Below are 21,662 nucleotides of genomic sequence, written 5' to 3'. Positions count from 1 at the left end.
CAATCTTCTCTCATCGTTGGCCAGTAGTAACCTGTACAGAGAGTCCTTGCGGCCAGAGCTCGACCCCCGACGTGGCTTCCGCATATCCCTTCGTGGAGCTCTGCCATAATTCTCGTGCATTTCTCGCCATGCACACATTCCAGGAGTGGGTGAGTGAACCCAAACCTGTACAGATCGCCATCAATCATTGTGAACTTGCTAGAATTCTTCTTTACCTTCCTAGCCTCTGTCGGATCCAGCGGGAGAAGGCCATCTGCCAGGCACCGCTTGTACTGTGTTATCCAGGTGTCTGGCTCATGGGTAGCGCAGACCTGCGTCATGTTCACCCTCTCCCCCCGACATGCTCTTATTCTTGGCGACCTCAAGGTCTCTTGCGTCAGGGATCTGTGACTTCTCGCCGCTTTCTCCGTCGACTTGCTTATCTGAAGAACAAGGTGATCTGCCACAAATGCTCTCGGCGTCTTCAGAGATTCTTGAATCACCGTCCTCTGCCTACCCCCCTTGCCTGAACTGGCGAGCTTAGCCAGCAAGTCAGCTCGGGCATTCTGCTCTCTGGGCACATGCACCACTTCAAAGGAGGCAAAGGAACTCTTCAATTCCTGCACATACTCCAGGTAAGCCGCCATTTGTGGATCTTTGGCTTGGAACTCGCCTGTTACTTGCCCCGTGACTAGCAGCGAGTCACTCTTTGCCATCAGCACCCTAGCTCCCATCTCTTTGGCCAGCAAAATTCCGGCGATCAGCGCCTCATACTCTGCTTGATTGTTGCTGGCCTTGAAGGCAAACCTCAAGGATTGTTCGATCAGCATGCCGTTGGGTCCCTCCAAGATGACTCCAGCACCGCTACCCTGCTGGTTTGACGATCCATCTACCGAGAGCACCCAACGAAAATCGTCCCCTTCAACTCGTATCGCCTCAAACGAGAGCTCGACCACGAAATCTGCGAAGATTTGCCCCTTGATCGGGCCTCGGGGCTCATACTTAATATCAAACTCTGACAGCTCTACTGCCCACTTCACCATCCTTTCCGCAACGTCGGGCTTCTTCAAGACCTTTTGGATGGGCAGGTCAGTCATCACCAGTATCGTGAAGCTATGGAAATAGTGGCGCAACCTCCTCGCCGAAAATACCACAGCCAGCGCAGCCTTCTCCAGGGCCTGATATCTCGTTTCGGGACCCTGCAGCACTTTACTAACAAAATAAATAGGCTTCTGAGCCTGATCCTGGTCCTGGGCGAGCACCGCACTCACCGCCCTCTCAGTTACAGCAAAATACAACCTGAGAGGGGTTCCCACCAGCGGTTTACACAAAACCGACGGGCTCGCCAGATACTCCTTCAGCTTGACGAAGGCTTCCTCACACTCCTTCGTCCAGGCAAACTTGTTATTGCGCCTTAAACACTGGAAATAGGGATGGCCCTTCTCTCCGCTAGCTGACACGAAGCGAGATAGGGCGGCCATCCGACCTGTGAGCTGTTGCACTTCCTTCACAGTGGCCGGGCTTCTCATCGCCAAGATGGCGGCACACTTATCCGGGTTGGCCTCTATTCCTCTCTCAATTAAGAGGAATCCCAGGAACTTTCCAGCCTCCACGCCAAAGATGCATTTCTCTGGATTCAGCTTCAACCTGAACTTGGCGATCGTCGTGAACAATTCCTCTAAGTCTGCAACGTGCTTGCTTTTCTCTGGCGAGGTCACGACCATGTCATCTACGTACGCTTGCACATTCCTTCCCAGCATCGGTGCAAGTACTCGATCCATCAACCTCTGGTACGTGGCCCCCGCGTTCTTCAGCCCAAACGGCATCACCTTGTAGCAGTAGCACGATCTCTCGGTCATGAATGCAGTCTTCTCTTCATCCATGGGATGCATCTTGATCTGGTTATACCCCGAGAAGGCATCCAGGAAGCTCAACAACTTACACCCTGCAGCACTATCCACCAGGGCGTCTATGCTTGGTAAAGGATATGAATCCTTTGGGCAAGCCTTATTCAGATCGGTGAAATCGACGCACATGCGCCATTTCCCATTACTCTTCTTCACCAGCACGACATTTGCCAGCTATTCAGGGTACTGGACTTCTCTGATGTGGCCTGCAGCGAGGAGTTTCTGGGTTTCGTCCCTGATCGCCTGCCTCCTCTCTTCGTTGAACTTTCTCCTCCTTTGTCGCACTGGTCTCACCAAGTTGTCCATGCCAAATGATGGCACAAGAAATCGGGATCGATCCCGGGCATGTCCGAAGCGGACCATGCAAACGCATCCAGATGCCGCTCTATCACCTTGGCGATCTGGTCCTGGAGCTCGACCTCCAGGGATCTTCCCAGCTTGAAGATCTTTCCTCCGATCTCTCTCTCGAGCCACTGCTCGACGGGTTTTGGCCTGGTCTCTCTGGCGATCACCGCCCTGGCGATTCCCAGCTCTCTCGCTTCCTCAGGGCGATTCCTCGCCTCTTCTTCCTCCAGACCAGCGTTCCCCTCCCCCAGCTCAGCATCCACCATCACCACGTCTCTTACGGCGGTCTCTTCCATTACCATCGATCTGGGCTTCACACCAGGAGGCGGGGTGGTTGTCACGTAACTCACCGACCTCTTGTTTTTCAGGCTATTCTCATAGCACTTCTTCGCTTCTTTCTGATCGGATTTGATGGTGATCACCACCCCCTCCATAGACGACAACTTCACCTTCATGTGCCGGGTCGACGGTATAGCGCCTATCCTGTTAAGCGTGGGTCTTCCCAACAGGATGTTGTATGCTGAAGGAGCGTTTACAACAAGGTATTTGATTTATTTCGTTCTCGAACCTGCCTCATCTGTAAACGTAGTCCTCAATTCTATGTACCCCCTGACCTCCACCCGGTCACCAGCGAAACCATACAAACACCCTCCATAGGGCCTCAACTGGTCAAGGGGCAGATCCAACTGCGTGAAAGTCGGCCAGAACATCACGTCTGCCGAGCTTCCTTGGTCCACCAGAACCCTGTGGACCTTTCTTCCTGCTGTGATCAACGAGATGACTATGGGATCGTTGTCATGAGGCACAACGTTCCGAAGATCTTGCTTGGTGAATGTAATGTCCACTTCCGGCGAGTGATCTTCAAACATATCCACCGTCATCACAGACCTCGCGTACCTCTTCCTCTGTGATGCGGTGCATCCACCACCCGAGAAACCCCCTGCAATGGTGTGGATTTCCCCGTGTGTAGGCATCTCGTGCTGCTGAGCCTCAGCACCTGCTGGTTGGGAGCTCGACGCGCCCCCCGTCCTCCTATCCAGCAAATAGTCGTTTAGGAACCCGCTCTTAACCAAATCGTCGAGCTGGTATCCTAAAGCCAAGCACGAGGCTAAGGTGTGGCCAAAACCTTGGTGAAACTCACACCAGGCGTCTGGCTTTGGTCCCAGCACCTTGTCGCCCACCTTCTCGGGCGCTTTCAGCCTAGCAGATATGTTGGGAATGGCGATCAGGTCCGCCAGTCCCATGACAAACTTGTGCTTAGGCGGGCGATTGTATTCCCGGCGTGCTGGTTGCGGGCGTCCTTGGCCCCTGCCCTTGTTCTTCCTTGGATCATAAGGATGGCGAGTCCTCTGATCCCTTCTGGCCGCCACTGTCTCCAGCACCCTCTGTGGCTGGATCCTGGTCTGGGCGCGTGGCCTAGCGGGAGCCACGCTCCCTCTCTTCTCGGCGACTTCGCTCTCATCGGCGATGTGGGCCACCGCAAGTCGCCTAACCTCAGCAAACGTGGCAGGGTGAGCCCTGATCAATGCTTCGCAAAATGGTCCCGGCAGCACGCCCTTCTTAAATGCGTAGACCAGCATTTCTTCATCTTTGGCCGGCGACCTGACCATCTGCGCCCCAAAGCGATTCAGGTAATCCCTGAGGGACTCTCCCTGATACTGCCTTATATCAAACAAATCATAAGACACCCTGGGCGGTGCCTTATTCATGATGTGCTGCTCGACGAAAATCTTAGAAAACTGTTGGAAGTTGGTTATGTGACCGGTAGGCAGGCTCACAAACCATTCCAACGCCGTTCCCTGGAATGTGCTCACGAACATCTTGCAGTATACGGCGTCTGATCCTCCTGACAGCATCATCTGCGTATGGAACGTGGTGAGATGAGCTTCAGGATCCTCCACGCCGGTGAAAATAGCCTTAACAGGAACCACACTCGCAGGAATAGGCGTGTCAGTAATCGCCTGAGCGCAAGGCATAGGAAAAACACGAGGCGGCGTTGACGGCGCGACCTCTTCAGCAATAGGACTCCCTCGCTGCTCCTGAAGAGCTTGACGCAGCTCTTCAGTCACTTTGCTAAGCTCATCATTCCTGGCCCGAGAGGCGACCAGGTCCTCATGCATTCTCGCCTGTTCTATGCGCGAGGCTTCCACATTCGCCTGCAACGAACGCATAATCTCCACCATCTGCGCCATAGTCATGGCGGCGGCGCCTTCAGCAGCAACGGGCGCAACTGGACTTGAATGGTTGCTTCTCATTTTTCTCATGAAACTTGACGAATCACAGAGTGCAATGAACAACACTTCCTTCAGCGACGATCGATTCAGCGATCAATCGGTCAGAACTTCGCGAAACTGTGCAAGAAACCTCAAGAACACAGCGAACCTCCACAGAAACCTGCGACTCCACCAGAAACCACCGCTTCTTCCTCGAAAAACCAAACAAGCCAAAAAACTCAAACCTTCACCGAACAAATCTCGCGGAAGCAACAAAAAACTTCACCTCACCGAACAAAACCCCAAACGAACGGTGGAAAACGCGAAAACACCGAACAAAACCTAGATGAACAGCGAACAATGGTTGCACCAGCACACAACCACACAGAAAACTGCGAAAACCTCCAAGAACTCACGCTGTGGATGGGAACAGGTTTTACACGGCCCCACGGTGGGCGCCTGATGTTCCTGCCTGTTGACTAAAACGTTGAAGCCTGCCTCGTCAAACTTGGATCGACGTGTGCACCGCGTCAACCTCCGTCCTTCGTCACGATCCACCTCAAGAACCTGCAAAAGAACAGAGCGGCGCCGCTGCGGCCGATCGCACTCCAACGCCCAAGTCAGTGACTGAACCACCAAATACTTCTAGAGTAACACTCAAGAACTCTCAAGGAACCGTGAACCAGTTCTCTCTCTCTCACAATATGCTCAAGAACTCGCAAGCGTCAAGAAGACAATCTGAACGTGCGTACCTCAGAAGTTCGTTGGGAAACCCTTATATACCTGGTCACTTTCTCTCTCCTGGCAGTTACACACCTGGACACGTGGCTCGCATCCAGTCGTACACGTGCCATCATCTGGAGCCTCCTTGACTTGGGCGTTGCTTCTGACTCTCTTTTGGCTAAGTTACTTATGCATGATACTGCTCAGTGCATAGCTGTCCTGGAGTGCGATCTCTACTGGATTGGCGAGTTAGGGTGCCTTCGTACACCTTCCCTGTGGTCTCGCCGGCCGCCTTCATAATCTGCACCACATTCATCTCTGGCGATGTGCTTGCTCCGGCGATCTCTGATCACTTGGTCGCCTGGGTTTACATCTGGCGACTTCATCTTCAACCTGGTGATCGGAGCACGCCAACTTAATAACTGGAGATCGGAGATCGGAGCACGCCAACTTAATAACTGGCGACTGCACGAGCCTCCCGACCTCCTTCCCTTCTGCCAACCTGGCGTCTCATCAACACGCCTATACAATAGCTTGATGCCACGTCATCACTCCCGACTACCAGGGCGGTACAACTCTAAGAATAAATCCTTATGAATACCTTTGTCAACTATAAATTTATATTATAATATTTTAATTCTTCATATTTAGATTTAAAAATTTAGAATCTCTTTAAGAAAAATATTAAAAAATGTACCATTTAAAAAAATTATTTTTTATATAAATTTCTTTGAATAAAAGAATAATGTATTACTTTTACTAAACAATTCAATAAAAATTGCATATAAAATATTTAAGAGAAAAAAAAAATTAGAATTTCACTTTTTAATGAAAACAAATTATTAATAATCTTTCCGATAAACATTAAATATAAGTTTGGTATGAAGGGTAGGTTTCATTAAAGTACGCATTTCACTTTCATTTTGTTTTGCAGGATATTCTATCATATAAACAATCTTCTAACTTATTTATTTTTTTTAAATAATTAATAACTTATATTAAAACTCTAAAAATGCGTACTTTAAATATTATCAATATTTTTTTATATCTCTTTCATTAATAACTATATTTATATTTTAAAATGTTTTAAATATATTTTTTAATGTTTATTATTTTTCTACATTTTAATAGATTACATAATAAAATAAAAAATATAAAAAATAAAAAATCAACACTAGAAAGATGAACTTGAAGACTGAGTATTACAAATAGAAGATGAAGCATTCAATAAAAAAACAAATAAACTATCTAAATTAAGAAAAATTTATAGAAAAATAAAATTGACATGTATTTCACATTTAATTCGATGAATAATAAAAATAAAAAATTAAATAAATAATAATAAATACAAATATAAATTAAAACAAAAATAAAATATACAATGTTTTCCGCTAATAATAATAATAATAATAATGATGATGATGGTGATGGTGTAAGCAACAACCACACTGCAAATTATTAGGAATATTTGCTGTAAATAAAAAAAATTATACTCACATTAAAAAGTTCCATCGTGTACCACGTGTTTTTTTATTACACATCATGCGGAGGACAGGTAAATATCTAAAAGGTTGATGGATCCAACATATCAATATTTTATTTTAAATTATAAATTCGTTGGATCACGATAGATTGCTACGTCAATACAGCTTTTTTTATTTAAAAAGTTGAATTTATTTGAAGTATTTAGGATTAAGAATTTGTATAAAATTTTAAGTTTACATATTAATAAAACATTAATATATATTATTGTTGTTGTTTGTTTATTTTATACTTTGATTTTTTTTCTAATAATAAAAATATTATATTCAAATAAAATTAGGTTAATTATGAATATTTTTAGATTTTATTAATTGAATTTATCAATTTAAATCAACTTATGCTATATAAGGACTTAATGATATGTATTTTAATTAAAAGTTCCTCGATTATCTCATAATTAAGCTAATATTGAAGGTAATACAAAAAAAAAAAAACTCTACTTTTTAACTAAAAATTAAAACTAAAAATGAAATTTTGAAAGTTAACTATTTCCTCATTTCCATCTTTAACTAGAGTTACTCGTGAATAAAAATAAAGATATTATTTGAAAATGGGTTCATATACATTAGTTCTTTAAAATTAAAGAGAATTGTTTTTTATAATAAAATGGTTTCTCCTTTCTACAAATTATACTTTATATTTTTTCTTTGTTTATCTTTATTCAATATATTTGTGGGTTGCAATATTGATAAAGTATTTTAAAAGTTATTAATAATAAAAATTAAGTTTAGTTAAGTTTTAGTCGTAAATTTGAATATTTTTTATCCTGCCGGTTGACCTGAGTGCAAGAGTCTTGTCACGTCAAAGATCTCTCATTCTGATCAGCTTCGCATCACGTTGGCTTTTGCTCTTCACGTCTCAATTCCTCGCAAGAACCTGAAGAAAACAAAGTGGCGCCACTGCGGGCGATCGCGCTCCGACGCTCAAGTCAGCACAAGAATCACCAAAAACTCAGAGAAAATATCTCAACTCAAGGAACAGTGCGTAGTGAATCTCAGTGTACTAGAAAGTATTATGAAAGCGTACCTCAAAAGTCTGTTAAGTGTTCCTTATATACCTGAGCTTTTTCTCTCTCCTGACGGTTACACCTCCAAACACGTGGCTCACATCCAGTTGTACACGTGTCAACATCTGGAGCTTCCTCAACTTGAGCGTTACTTCTACTCTTTTCGCCATGCGTCTAAGTTATCCATACAGGGAGTAACTTGGTGCACAGCTTTCCTTGGAGCGCGACCCCTTAAGTACCGAGTACTGGGTGCCATCACGATCTGCTTCACTTGCACACCATGCACATTCTGGGAGACTGTTCCCTCGCCCGACCTCTGGCTAGGGTGTGATCATCTGATAACCTCATCCTCCGCTGCTACTTGACAACATATCGATCGTCTTCCATACTTGTACCTCTAGGAAACCTTTAAATAAGCTTTCCTGATCATTCGGCGATGTGCCCCTCTCGGCGGTGTGTAAACCACCCGATCTCCTAGCATTCCCCGGCGATCTCTAACTACCTGATCTCCTAGTACTCTCATACGGTGACCGTGACGCAACTCTGGTGACCGCTGGTTACGCACACTAGAGATTGGAGAACGCCAACTCAGCGATCGGCGACTATACTGACTTCCCGACTTACTCCCCTCTTGTCGGTCAGGTATCCCGTTCAACACGCCTATATTATCGCTTGCTGTCACGTCATCACACCCGATGACCTGATCGGTACACAAGCCCCCAGTCTTAAGTTGAGACTTGACCAGCGAAAAGACTAAGAAGTCAAATCATCGTCGACCTACGTGGCCCTTGTACGGACTTCCGTACGTTCGTACTCCTCTGCTTTTCTGACGTTTCACCAACCTCTTTTTGATCAAGCGACACGTGGCTTCATCAACACTTGTTTTTAATCGTCGTTTGCGCTTCCTACAACGTTCGAAACCCTTAAACCCTTCGCGCTATTCACTGTTTCATATCTTTCTTCATCTTCAAGCATTCTGAACGCTCTCTCTGCGAACTGTGAAACCTTCGTCTCCCTCAATCTTCAACTTCCTTCAACACTCATCCAATCATCAAAGGTAACTCTTTTACTCCTTCTACTGATATTTGTTGCATTTTAATCGGTTTGCATCATCCATTAACTGTCTGGAGCATACGTTGTGGGTTGTTTCTCTTTTTCTCGTAACTTAGAGTTTCGTTCCTGATAGCGTCTACCCCAGCGAACTCTCACTCGTTCATTCTATCTTCTTCGTCTTCGATCGAGTCATTCTCTTGCTATCCTCATTTCCTCCCTTTTCTTTCCTTTGCAGTTCCTGCGATGGCTCAGATAAAGTCCACCGCTAATCCTCCTTCCTCATCGCGAAACCCTCCTCCCACAACTCGTAGGGTTACCACTGGGACAAACCCTCCTCCAACACGCAACCCCCCACGAGCCTCTGGTGCTCCTTCCACACAGGCTGAGAGGCCTGCCTCATCCCAAGCCAATCTTACCCAAGCAACTCCACCACAAGCCGGAGGAACCTCCATTCCTCCACGAGATTACAAAGAGTTGTACCCTTGGGCCACCCCAACTCTATTGAAGGAAACCTCGTCAATAAATAATGAGGTGGGGGTGCTTTGCTTGAAGAAAGGGGAACGACCCGACCTTTCATTTCACAAGGAGCACGATAACAACGTGACAGTGCTGCCTTGCCTCCTTGGAGAACCAATCTGTGCGGACGACAAAGGGAACAACGGCGAGTTGTTCTGCTTCGTCTACGCCACACTGTTCAAGAAAGTGAAACTTAGGTTTCCTTTCACTCGTTTCGAAAGGGAGCTATTGACCGAGCTCGACATCGCCCCTGCCCAGCTCCATCCCAACAGCTGGGCGTTCGTGAGGGCGTTCCAAATCCTTTACGCGCACTTGGGGCTGCCAGTTTCGGTTGATGTCTTCCTCTTTCTGTTTGAGGCAAAGAATCTTGGAGATCGCCCTTGGGTCAGCTTGAATGGAATTGCTGGGAGGTCAATCCTCTCCATCTTCCAGCAATCCTACAAAGGCTGGAAGGGGAAGTTCGTCAAAGTGTGCGCGAACGATCAAGACCCCTCGCTGCTTGATGGCTTCCCCTTGTATTGGGTAAACAAGGGGAACAAGGATTCCAGGGACAGCTTCAGGAAAGCAAGAAGTCCTGACAAAATGGGAGATTTGGACAAAGACCTCTGTCTTTTTTGGAAAAGTGTGGCTTCTGCCAACATCACTTTCCCCACTGCTTCAATAATCTCCTTCGAGTTCCTCGAGGGCCAACTCGAAATGCACATAGGTTAGCCCTACCCTAACACTAAGTCTCTCATTTTGTGTTGAAACTGACTTAGCATTTCTACCATTCTGTTTTTGGCATTCTTGTTCGTTCTGTATGTATGCATTTGCGTGTTCTGCTTCTGCTTTGGGGCATACTCATCCGTTTTCTTACCTTGTGCAGACGCAATGTTGGGAAAAGGGAAACTAGCAGAATTAAGGGTGATCGCCCGATCCCACAAACTCGTGGCGGGCTCCCAAACTGTGCCCAACTCGGTTGTGGAGATCGCCATCTCTCAAGGAAAAACTCCTCCCCGAGGTCCAACTCCTTCTGGGGCCCTACCCGCCCCAGAAAGGAAAAAACTGGCGCTGAAAAGACCAAAGAGGAAGACTCCTCAGGTGGTGTCCGAAGAAGAAGACGACGACAAAGCCACCGAGGATGGTCTTATCACCAAGAGAAAAAGGGTAACCACCTCCACACCACTTGCACTTCCAACACCAACACCGCCTTCACCTCAAACTCCGTTGGTCCAAGCAACACCACTGGCCGTCGCGCCCATAGTGATCGAGAGTAGCAGTCTAATTACGTAGAGAACCCTCCGAGCGCCTCTACACCATTTGTATCTGTTGGAGAGGGTCCTCCTTTCACCACATCCATTGCTAGGGTCGCATTAGGAGAAGATGAAGGTGTTCAGGCTTCTCCAATGCTTATAACAGAAGTTCCGGCCTCACCACCACACCTGGAAGCCCCCCTTGCTATACAAGCTCAAGAGGGTGGTGGTGAAAGCCAACATCAAACTCCACCAGCACCTCCAGCATTAGCCTCAAGCCTCCCAGATCCCTTTAAAGAGACCTTGGGACCCTTCGCAGCTCAACTGAAGATCATGGCTGAAGATCTCCCTTCGCTGGTATCAAGAGCTGTGAAGGATTCACTTAAGAAGCTTCAAGAGGAAAACTCCGAGCTCAAGGAGTCAAATCTTATGATAAGGGCTGAGGTTGAAAAGCTCACTTGCAATCTGCTGATGAATGAAATGGAACATTCAAGGCTGGAGGATGCGTTGGATGCTGAGCTAAGGACCACACGCAAGGAAACCTCTGATCTGCGCCAAAAACTGCACCTCCAACTCCAAGAGAAAATTGACTTGGAAAGCAAATTGGTCCCACTTAGGGTCAAGGTGGCAGATTTGGAGGCTGCACGAAAGGCTGAAGCTTCCAAGGTGGAAAGAATTGAAAAGAGATCGGCAGATAGGGAGATCCTTTTGGGGAAGGTCGAGGCAGACAGGGATAAGGCCCTCGCTGAGCTCTCCTAAGCTCGTGAGGAAGCCACAAAGGTTGCCGCAGAGCTTGCCCAAGCTCGGGGTGAGAGTAAGAAAGCTACTGAAGAACTTGCTCGAGCTCATGAGGAAAAGGAAGGACTGAAAAACCAAATACATGAGCTCTAGCAGAGTGCTGCTCAAATCCTCACCTCTGGGTTCGAAGTTGCTCTGGAGCAAATGTCATGCCAATATCCTGAGCTCGACCTTTCCATGCTGTCGATCTGCAACAAAGTGGTGGATGGGAAAATTCTACCTTCTGAAGACTAACTGCCTTTCCCCATCACCTCTTCTTTGAAAACGTGTTGTTTATCTTTTGTTTGTAATGACCAATCTGTGTAAAAACTTGAATTGATACTGCTTATAAAACTCTTATTGCTTGAATATTGTCTTTCTATTTCACCTTGTATGCCTTTGCCTCTATTTGTTGTGGGGTTAACCAACATAACTGGTGAAACTTACTCAACTGAATTAACTCAGCAATACTTGAACTTAACCCTGCACATACTGCTTTTAAATTGAGCAAACTGTTAACCTTATAACAAACTTAACAAACTGCTAACTCAAAGTAAATTTGAGCAACTATCAACTCTTCGCCGATGGGGTTCAATAAAACTTGTGAACTTAAGGTGATCCTGCCTGTTGACCAGAACGCGAGAGCCTTGTCTTGTCAAAGGTAGCTTCCTCTGGATCGACTTTGCACCGTGTTAGTTCCCGTCCTTCACCTTGATTCACCTCAAGAACCTGCAAAAGACAGAACGACGCCTGAACCACCAAGTCAGCGACTGAACCACCAAAATACTAAGAGGAAAACTAAGAACTTCAGGAACCATGCAATGTTCTCTCTCAGCGTACCCAAGTTCTCGCAAGCTTAAAAGAAGTATTCTAAAACGCGCGTACCTCAGAAGTTCGTTAGGATCCCTTATATACCTGTGCGCTTTCTCTCTCCTGACAGTTACACATCTGGACACGTGACTCACATCCAGCTGTACACGTGTCACCATCTGGAGCATCCTCTGTTTGAGCGTCACTTCTTACTCCTCAGGCTGTTCGACTAAGTTACCTATGCAGGAAGCAACTCAGCGTATAGCTGCCTTGGAGCGCGATCTCTTCTGTGTGGCGAGTACGAGTGTCATCACATACACCTTCCCTGTGGTCTCGCCGGCCACCATTATATTCTACTTCACTTACTTCACTGTGCATGTTCGGGTAAGCTGTTCCCTGACCTCAACCTCTGGCCAGCTAGGGAATGACCATCTGACAACTTCATCCTTCGCCTCGAAAGCCTAGAACAAGCTTTCCTATTCTTTCGGCGATGTCCTCCTCTAGGCGATCGGAGATCGCCTTGTCGCCTGGGTTCACATCCGGCGACTACGACACAAACTTGGTGACCGTCGGTTTAGGTATGCTAGAGATCGGGGCACGCCAACTTGACGACTGGCGACTACATGAGCCCCCCGACTTCCTTCCCTTCTGCCAGCCAGGTGTCCCGTTCAACACGCCTATATTATAGCTTGCTGCCACGTCATCAATTCCGACTACCTGGGCGGTACACAGGCCCCCAGTCTTAAGCAAAGACTTGTCCAGCGAAAAGACTAAGAGGTCACATCACTGCCGATCTACGTGGCGCTTGGCACGGAATTCCAAACGTTCGTACCCTCTGCTTTTCTGACGCTCCACCAAACCCCTTTTTCCAATCGCTCGACACGTGGCTTCATCAACGGTCATCTTCAGCTGTCGTTTGCGCTTCCAAAAACGTTTGAAAAACCCTTAAACCCTTTCATTTCCACTGTTTCATCATCTCTCTGCATTCTCAAACGCTCTGAGTTTTCTCTGCGAACCCACGACGCTTCTCAACTCTCTCAATCTCCAACTCCCTTCAACGCTCATCTGATCATCGAAAGGTACCTCTTTTACTTCTTCTGTTGATATTTGCTGCATTTTAACCGATTCGCATCATCCATTATCTGTCTGGTGCATACGCTGTGGGTTGTTTCCTCCTCTTCTTCCCTCTCGTAACTTAGGGCTTCGTCTTCCATTACATTCGTCACAACGAACTCCCGTTCGTTCGTTCTCCATTCTTCGTCCACAATCGAGTCATTCTCTGTAACCTTTGTTCATCCTTTTTCCTTTTTCCTTTGCAGTTCCTGCGATGGCTCGCACGAAAATCACCGCGAACCCTCCTCCTCCATCGCGAAACCCTCCACCCCAAGTGCATAACCTACCACGAGCATCTAGTGCTCCTTCTACCCAGGCTTAGAGGCCTGCAACTTCTCACTCCAATCTCGCTCAGGCAACTCCACCAGTCGCCGGAGGAGCCTCCATTCCCACACAAGACTACAAGAAGCTCTACCCGTGGGCCACCTCAGCTTTGTTGAAAGAAACCTCTTCCATAAACACAGAGTTGGGCGTGCACCGACTAAGGAAAGGGGACAATCTGAGCTCTCATTCCATAAGGAGCATGACAGCAAAATGGCCGTGCTGCCTTGCCACCCGGATGAACCGATCTGCGCCGACGATAAAGCGAACAACGGCGAGCTGTTCTGCTTCCTCTACGCGACGTTCTTCAAGAAGGTGAAGCTCCGACTTCCTTTCACTCGCTTCGAGAGGGAATTATTAACCGAGCTCGCTATCGCCCCCGCCCAGCTTCATGCAACAGCTGGGCGTTCGTAAGGGCGTTTCAGATCATGTGCGCACACCTGGGATTGCCAGCTTCGGTTGACGTTTTCCTCTTTCTTTTTGAAGCTATGAATCCAGGAGACCGCCTCTGGATTAGCCTGAACGGGATTGCTGGGAGGTCAATCCTCTCCATCTTCCAGCAATCTTACAAAGATTGGAAAGGAAAATTCGTGAAGGTGTGCGCCAACGACCAAGATCCTTCCCTGCTCGACGGCTTCCCCTTGTACTGGGTACACAAGGGGAACAAAGACGCCAAAGAGAGCTTTAGGAGGCCCAGAAGTCCTGACAACATGGGCGAGCTAGACAAAGATCTATGCCTTTTCTGGAAGAAAGTAGCAGCCGCCAACATCACCTTTCCCACCTCCTCAATAATCTCCTTCGAGTTCTCCGAGGGCCAACTCGAAGCTCATATAGGTTAGCCTTTACCTTGACACTTAGGTTTTCATTTTGTGTTGGGACTGATTTCGCATCTCTGTTATCTACCATCGAGCGTCCTGCTTGTTGCGTACTGGACTTGATTTTTAATTCATGCGCCATTTGTTTGCATTATTCACACACATACTCGTATATTTTGCCTTTGCTCTTGTGCTTACTTGTCTATTTTTACCCTGTGCAGACTTCATGTTGGGCAAAGGCAAATTAGCTGAACTGAGGGCGCTCGCCCGAACTCATAAGTTGACGACGGGTTCCCAAACCGTGCCCAACTCGGTGGTGGAGATCGCCGCTGCCCAGAGCAGATCGCCTCCTCAAGGTCCAGCTCCTCCCGAGACACTGCCCGCCCCTCAACGAAAAAAACTCATCTTGAGGAAACCAAAGAGGAAAACCCCTCAAGTGGTTCAAGAGGATGAGGATGATGAGGCGACTGAGGACGGCCTTGTCACCAAAAGAAAAAGGGTGGCACCTTCTTCACCACCCGCTCTCCCAACACCAACACCGCCCTCTCCCCCAACTCCAACACCGCCAGTCCAAGCAACACCCTTGGCGGTCGCGCTCCCTGTGGTTGAAGGCAGCGAGCCCAACTTCATAGAGAACCCTCCTAGCGCCTCCACGCCGTTCGTATCTGCTGGAGAGGGTCCTCCTTCAACCACCTCGATTGCTGGAGCCGCCCCAGGTGGGGATGAAGGTGCCCACAACTCGTCGATACTCATAACCGAGTCCTCCACTTCACCACCACGCCAGGAAGCCCCCCTCGCTCTACCAACTCAAGAGGGTGGTGGTGAAAGTCAGCACCAGGCTCCTTCAACACCTCCACCAACAGCAGCTGTAAGCCTTCCCCCCTTGGTCAAAGAAGTCTGGGGGCCCTTCACAACTAAACTCAAGATGATGGCAGAGGACCTCCCCTCAATCATAACAAAGGCTGTGAAGAGCTCAAACAAAAAGCTTCAAGACGAGATCTCAACACTCCAGGAGGAGAATCTCCTGATAAGGATTGAGGCAGAAAAACTGTCTTGCAATCTGATGATGGTAGAGATCGATCACTCAAGGGTGGAGGACGCCATGAGTGCTGAGCTGAGGGTTGCACGCAAGGAGGCCTCCGATCTGCGCCAGAAACTGCACCTCCTAGCTCAAGAGAAAATCGAGCTGGAGAGTAAGCTGGTTCCCTACAGGCTCAAGGTGGCCAACTAGGAGGCATCAATGAAAGCGGATGCAGCCAAGGTAGAGAACCTTGAAAAAAGGTCGGCTGATCGGGAGGTTCTCCTTGGAAAGGTCGAGAAGGAGAGGGACGACGCCGTGGATGAGCTCGCCAAGGCTCGAGAGGAAAACAAGAGAACTGCTGCAGAGCTGGCCCAGGCGCGGGACGAAGGCAAGAAGGTTGCTGAAGACCTTGCTCAAGCTCGTGGGGAAACTGAAGAACTGAAGAAACGAGCTGACGAGCTGAAGCAACAAACCGAGGAGCTCAAGCAGCAAACCGAAGAGCTCGAGCAAAGCTCCGCCCAAGTCCTTGCCGCCGGGTTCGACGCCGCCTTGGAGCAAGTCGCTTGCCAGTACCCCGAGCTCGACCTCTCCATGATGTCAATATGCAACGAAGTGGTGGATGGGAAGATCGTTCCTTCTGAAGATTAATCGCTTCCCTCCATCACTTATTTCCTGAGATTCAGCGCCTATTTCTTTTTGCATGATCTTTACTTGTAATAATTTTTCTTTTCTTCTTATGCATTTGAACTAATACCGCTTCTATTATAACTTCTTCCGCTTTTGCACCTTGTCTTTATGTTTACTTCGCTCTTCCTTGTAGAAATCGCTTTAAACAAATTAACTTAGCGATTCCTCGGGCTCAATCGTTTACTCACTGCTTCAAACTCGAGCAAACTATCAATCTTATATCTACTCATCAATTGTTAACTCAAAGTGAAAACACGAGCAACTTATTATTCTTCAAACGATGATATTTAATATAACTTGCAAACTTAAGGCAATGAACTTCAGCGTGAAACTACTTACTAAACAGCAAGTTTCAAACCTAACTGATTATTTAAGGTACAGTTCACCTGATCTACTCCATCGAAATGGGCCCTTACTCTTGTCATCGCCTGGACTTCTTCTAATCGCCATAGGGTCCTGGCGATGTAAGCTTCCTTTTGCCTTCATAACTTGGCTATTGTTCCCTCATCTGGGGGTAGAGGCGCCTTTCGGATCCTTCTCTACCTCCCTGAGTTTCAGAACAATAAGCCGGATAGCTAGGTGTTCTCTTTGAACCTACCTTAGCCATCCTTTAAACTTCTTCCACCCTTTACACCATACCTGAACTCGTTCAAGACGAGAAGGATTTTATCTTGCCTGAACTCGCTCAACGGCGAGAAGGTATTTATCTTGCCTGAACTCGCTCGACGGCGAGAAGGTCTTTATCTTGCCTGAACTCGCTCGACGGCGAGAAGGTCTTTATCTTGCCTGAACTCGCTCGACGGCGAGAAGGTCTTTATCTTACCTGAACTCGCTCGATGGCGAGAAGGACTTTATCTAGTGCCTCTACTTTGCCCAGGGATTACATCTCCTCTTCCCTTGATGCACTGAGGACTTTTAATCTGTTCTCGCCTGCACTCGCACAAAGTCGATGGGGACTTTTATCTCTTTCTCGCCTCAGGACACGCGAGGGCGTTGAGGTCTTTTAATCATTGCTGGTGCCTCCGATAGCCGAAAGACGATGAGGACTTTAAAACTTTAACTGTGCCGCCGATCGCCGAAAAGCGATGAGGACTTTAAAACTTTAAAAAATGCCGCCGATCGCCGAAAACCGATGGGAACTTTAAAACTTTAACAGATGCCACCGATCGCCGAAAAGCGATGGGGACTTTAAAACTTTAACTATGCCGCCAATCGCCGAAAAACGATGGGGACTTGAAAACTTTAACTGAGAGCATGCACCTTTCTACAAGCTTTCAACACAAACATGCATGCAAACTCAAAATCTTTAAGCTTGAAAACTCTTCTTTTATTGGGTGGCCTCATTAAAAACCCTCCTTAGGGAAAAAAGAGTGCCCCCTTCAAACTGTTTTAAAAGAAAGCTTGCAGATCTCTTCGTGTTTGCTTTTACTTACAAAGCTTTAACTGTAATATAACTTGAGGTGTGTGGCGTTCCAAGTGCGAGGAATCGCCCCTCCTTCCAATGTCTCTAGGCGGTAGGCGCCGTTCCCGAGCGCCTCGGTTATTCTGAACGGTTCTGTCCACTTAGGCGATAACTTGTTTTCCATCTCGTACTGGTGGGCCTTCCTCATCACCAGGTCGCCCTCTTTAAACTGCCTTGGCATCACCTTCGAGTTGTATCTTCGTTCGATCCTCCTTTTCACTGCCTCGACTTTTACTCTCGCCTCCTCCCTGACCTCATCCAGCAAATCCAGATTCAACCTTCTTTCTTCATTCAAGTGTTCCGCTACGAAGTGCTGGAATCTCGGCGAGCTCTCCTGGATTTCCACTGGAATCATTGCGTCGCATCCATAGACCAGGCTAAACGGGGTCTCATGGGTTCCTGACTGCTCGGTGGTGTGGTACGCCCAGACTATGCGGGGTACCTCCTCAGCCCACGATCCCTTGGCTTTCTCTAGCCTTCTCTTCAAGCCTCTTAGCAACACCCGATTGGCGAACTCTACTTGGCCGTTTGTCTGAGGGTGCTCGACGGATGCAAACACCTGCTGAATTCCCACCTTTTCGCACAACTTCTTCAGCAGGTGACTTGCAAACTGAGTCCCGTTGTTTGACACCAGGCGTTTAGGCACACCAAACCGGCACACGATGTTCTTCCATACAAAGCTCTTGATCTTGTGTGCGGTGATCTGGGCTACTGGTTCTGCTTCGATCCACTTGGTGAAATATTCAATTGCCACCACCAAGTACTTCATCTGCCTGATCGCCAATGGGAAAGGTCCCAGGATGTCAATTCCCCACGTATGAAACGGCCAAGGGCTGTAAATCGACTTTAACTCTTCTGGAGGCGCTTTGTGCCAATCGGCGTGCTGCTGACATTGCTTGCAACATTGTGCATACCTCTTGCAGTCCTCCCTCATTGTTGGCCAGTAGTAACCTGCACGGAGGGTTCTTGCAGCCAGAGCTCGACCCCCGACGTGACTTCCACATATCCCTTCATGGAGCTCAGCCATAATTCTTGTATATTTTTCTCCGTGCACACATTCCAGGAGTGGGTGCCTGAACCCTAACCTATACAACTCGCCATCAATCCTTGTGAACTTGTTGGAGTTCTACTTTATCTTCCTAGCCTCTGTCAGATCCAGCGGGAGAAGGCCGTCTGCCAGGCATTGTTGGTACTGTGTTATCCACGTGTCTAGCTCATGCGTAGCGCAGACCTGCGTCATGTTCACCCTCTCCCCCCGACATGCTCTTATTCTCGGCGATCTCAAGGTCTCCTGAGTCAAAGACCTGTGACTCCTCGCCGCTTTCTCCGTCGACTTGCTTATTTGAAGAACCAGGTGGTCTGCCACAAATGCTCTAGGCGTCTTCAAAGTTTCTTGGATCACCGTCCTCTGCCTACCCCCCCTTGCCCGAACTGGCGAGCTTAGCTAGCAAGTCTGCTCGGGCATTCTGCTCTCTGGGCACATGCACTACTTCAAACGAGACAAAGGAACCCTTCAATTCCTGCACGTACTCCAAGTAAGCCGCCATTTGTGGATCCTTGGCCTGGAACTCGCCTGTTACTTGTCCCGTGACTAATAACGAGTCACTCTTAGCCATCAGCACCCTAGCTCCCATGTCCTTGGCCAGCAAGATTCCGGCGATCAACGCCTCATACTCTGCTTGATTGTTGTTGGCTTTGAAGGCAAACCTCAGGGACTGTTCTATCAGCACGCCGTTGGGCCCTTCCAGAATGATTCCAGCACCGTTACCCTGCTGGTTCGACGATCCGTCCACCGAGAGCACCCAACGAAAATCATCCCCTTCAACTCGCGCTGCTTCTGACGAGAGTTCGACCACAAAATCGGCGAAAATCTGTCCCTTGATCGGACCTCGGGGCTCATACTTGATGTCGAACTCCGACAGCTCCACCGCCCACTTCACCATCCTCCCAGCTACATCAGGCTTCTTCAGGACTTTCTGGATGGGCAAGTCGGTCATCACCAGCACTGTAAAACTGTGAAAATAGTGGCGCAACCTCCTCGCCGAAAATACCACAGCCAGATGGCTTTCTCCAAGGCCTGATACCTCACCTCCGGGCCTTGCAACACTTTGCTGACGAAATAAATAGGCTTCTGAGCCTGGTCTTGGTCTTGGGCGAGCACCGCACTCACCGCCCTCTCAGTCACAGCAAAATACAACCTGAGAGGGGTTTCCACCAACGGTTTGCACAAAACCGGCGGGCTCGTCAGGTACTCTTTAAGCTTGACGAAGGCCTCTTCACACTCCTTCGTCCAGGCAAACTTATTTTTCGCCTTAAACACTGGAAGTACGAATGGCCTTTCTCTCCGCTAGCCGACACGAAACGAGACAGGACGGCCATCCGACCTGTAAGTTGCTGCACCTCCTTCACGGTAGCCGGGCTCCTCATCGCCAAGATGGTAGCACACTTATCAGGATTTGCCTCTATTCCTCTTTCAGTTAAGAGGAATCCCAAGAGCTTCCCTGCCTCCACGCCAAAAATGCACTTCTCGGGGTTCAGCTTTAACCTGAACTTGGCGATTGGTGAACAACTCCTCCACGTGCTTGCTCTTTTCCGGCGAGGTCACAACCATATCATCCACGTAGCTTGCACATTCCTTCCCAGCATTGGTGCAAGTACTCTATCCATCAATCTTTGGTATGTGGCACCCGCGTTCTTCAGCCCAAAGGGCATCACCTTGTAGCAGTAGCACGATCTCTCAGTCATGAAGGCGGTCTTCTCTTCATCCATGGGATGCATCTTTATCTGGTTGTACCCCGAGAAGGCGTCCAGGAAACTCAGCAACTTACACCCTGTAGCGCTGTCGACCAGGGCGTCTATGCTTGGCAAAGGATACGAGTCCTTTGGGCAAGCCTTGTTCAGGTCAGTGAAGTCGATGCACATGCGCCATTTCCCATTGCTTTTCTTTACCAGCACGACATTGGCCAACCACTCAGGGTACTGGACTTCCCTGATATGGCCTGCGGCGAGGAGCTTCTGTGTTTCATCCCTGATCGCCTGCCTCCTCTCCTCGTTAAACTTCATTCTTCTTTGCCGTACTGGTTTGACCTGGTTGTCCATTGCTTGGTGATGGCACAAGAAGTCGGAGTCGATTCCGGGCATGTCTGAAGTAGACCATGCAAAAGCATCCAGATGCCGCTCTATCACCTTGGCGATCTGGTCTTGGAGTTCAGCCTCCAAAGATCTTCCCAGCTTGAAGACCTTTCCCCCGATCTCCCTTTCGAGCCACTCCTCGATGGGTTTGGGTCTGGTTTCCCTGGCGATCACCGCCCTGGCGATTCCCAGTTCCCTCGCTTCCTCTGGGCGGTTCCTCGCCTCTTCTTCCCGATCGGCGTTCTCCCCCCTTGCTTCAGCATCTACAATGACGACATCACTGCCGGCGGTCACCTCCATCGCCGTCGGCCTGGGCTTCACACCGGGAGGCGGGGTGGTCGTGATGTAACTTACTGACCTCTTATTCTTCAGGCTATTCTCATAGCACTTCTTTGCTTCCTTCTGGTCAGATTTGATGGTGATCACCACCCCGTCCATAGACGACAACTTCACCTTCATGTGCCTGGTCGAGGGCACAACTCCTATTCTGTTGAGTGTTGGTCTTCCCAACAGAATGTTATATGCTGAGGGAGCATTCACGACGAGGTACTTGATTTTCTCCGTCCTCGAGCCCGCCTCATCCGTGAATGTAGTTCTTAACTCGATGTACCCCCTGACCTCCACCTGATCGCCAGCGAACCCATACAAGCACCCTCCATAGGGCCTCAGCTGGTCAAGGGGTAATTGCTGCTGTGTGAAAGTCGGCCAGAACATCACATCTGCTGAGCTTCCTTGGTCCACCAGTACCCTGTGGACCTTCCTTCCCGCTGTGACAAGCGAGATAACTATGGGATCGTTGTCATGAGGCACAACGTCCCTGAGATCTTCTCTTGTGAATGTAATTTCCACATCTGGCGAGTGGTCCTCGAACATGGCCACCGTCATCACAGACCTTGCATATTTCTTCCTCTGTGATGCGGTGCATCCACCACCCGAGAAACCTCCTGCGATGGTGTGGATCTCTCCATGAGTGGGCATCTCATGCTGCTGAGCCTCACCACCCGCCGG

At 48.4% G+C, this 21,662-nt stretch overlaps 1 protein-coding gene across 1 annotated transcript; it reads left to right on the top strand.

Annotated features, from left to right (window-relative positions):
- Nucleotides 1–15,592: 15,592 nt before the first annotated feature.
- Nucleotides 15,593–16,021, top strand: LOC137815736 (uncharacterized). Its single transcript, XM_068618847.1, has one exon. The coding sequence runs from the start codon at nucleotides 15,593–15,595 to the stop codon at nucleotides 16,019–16,021; it is 429 nt and encodes a 142-aa protein (XP_068474948.1).
- The last annotated feature ends 5,641 nt before the right edge of the window (nucleotides 16,022–21,662 follow it).

This window comes from Phaseolus vulgaris, chromosome 1 (assembly GCF_000499845.2).
Source record: "Phaseolus vulgaris cultivar G19833 chromosome 1, P. vulgaris v2.0, whole genome shotgun sequence".
Classification (NCBI taxonomy): domain Eukaryota; kingdom Viridiplantae; phylum Streptophyta; class Magnoliopsida; order Fabales; family Fabaceae; genus Phaseolus; species Phaseolus vulgaris.
The sequence above is the reverse complement of the archived record's forward strand: the minus strand, read 5'-3'. Positions and strand labels throughout refer to the sequence as shown.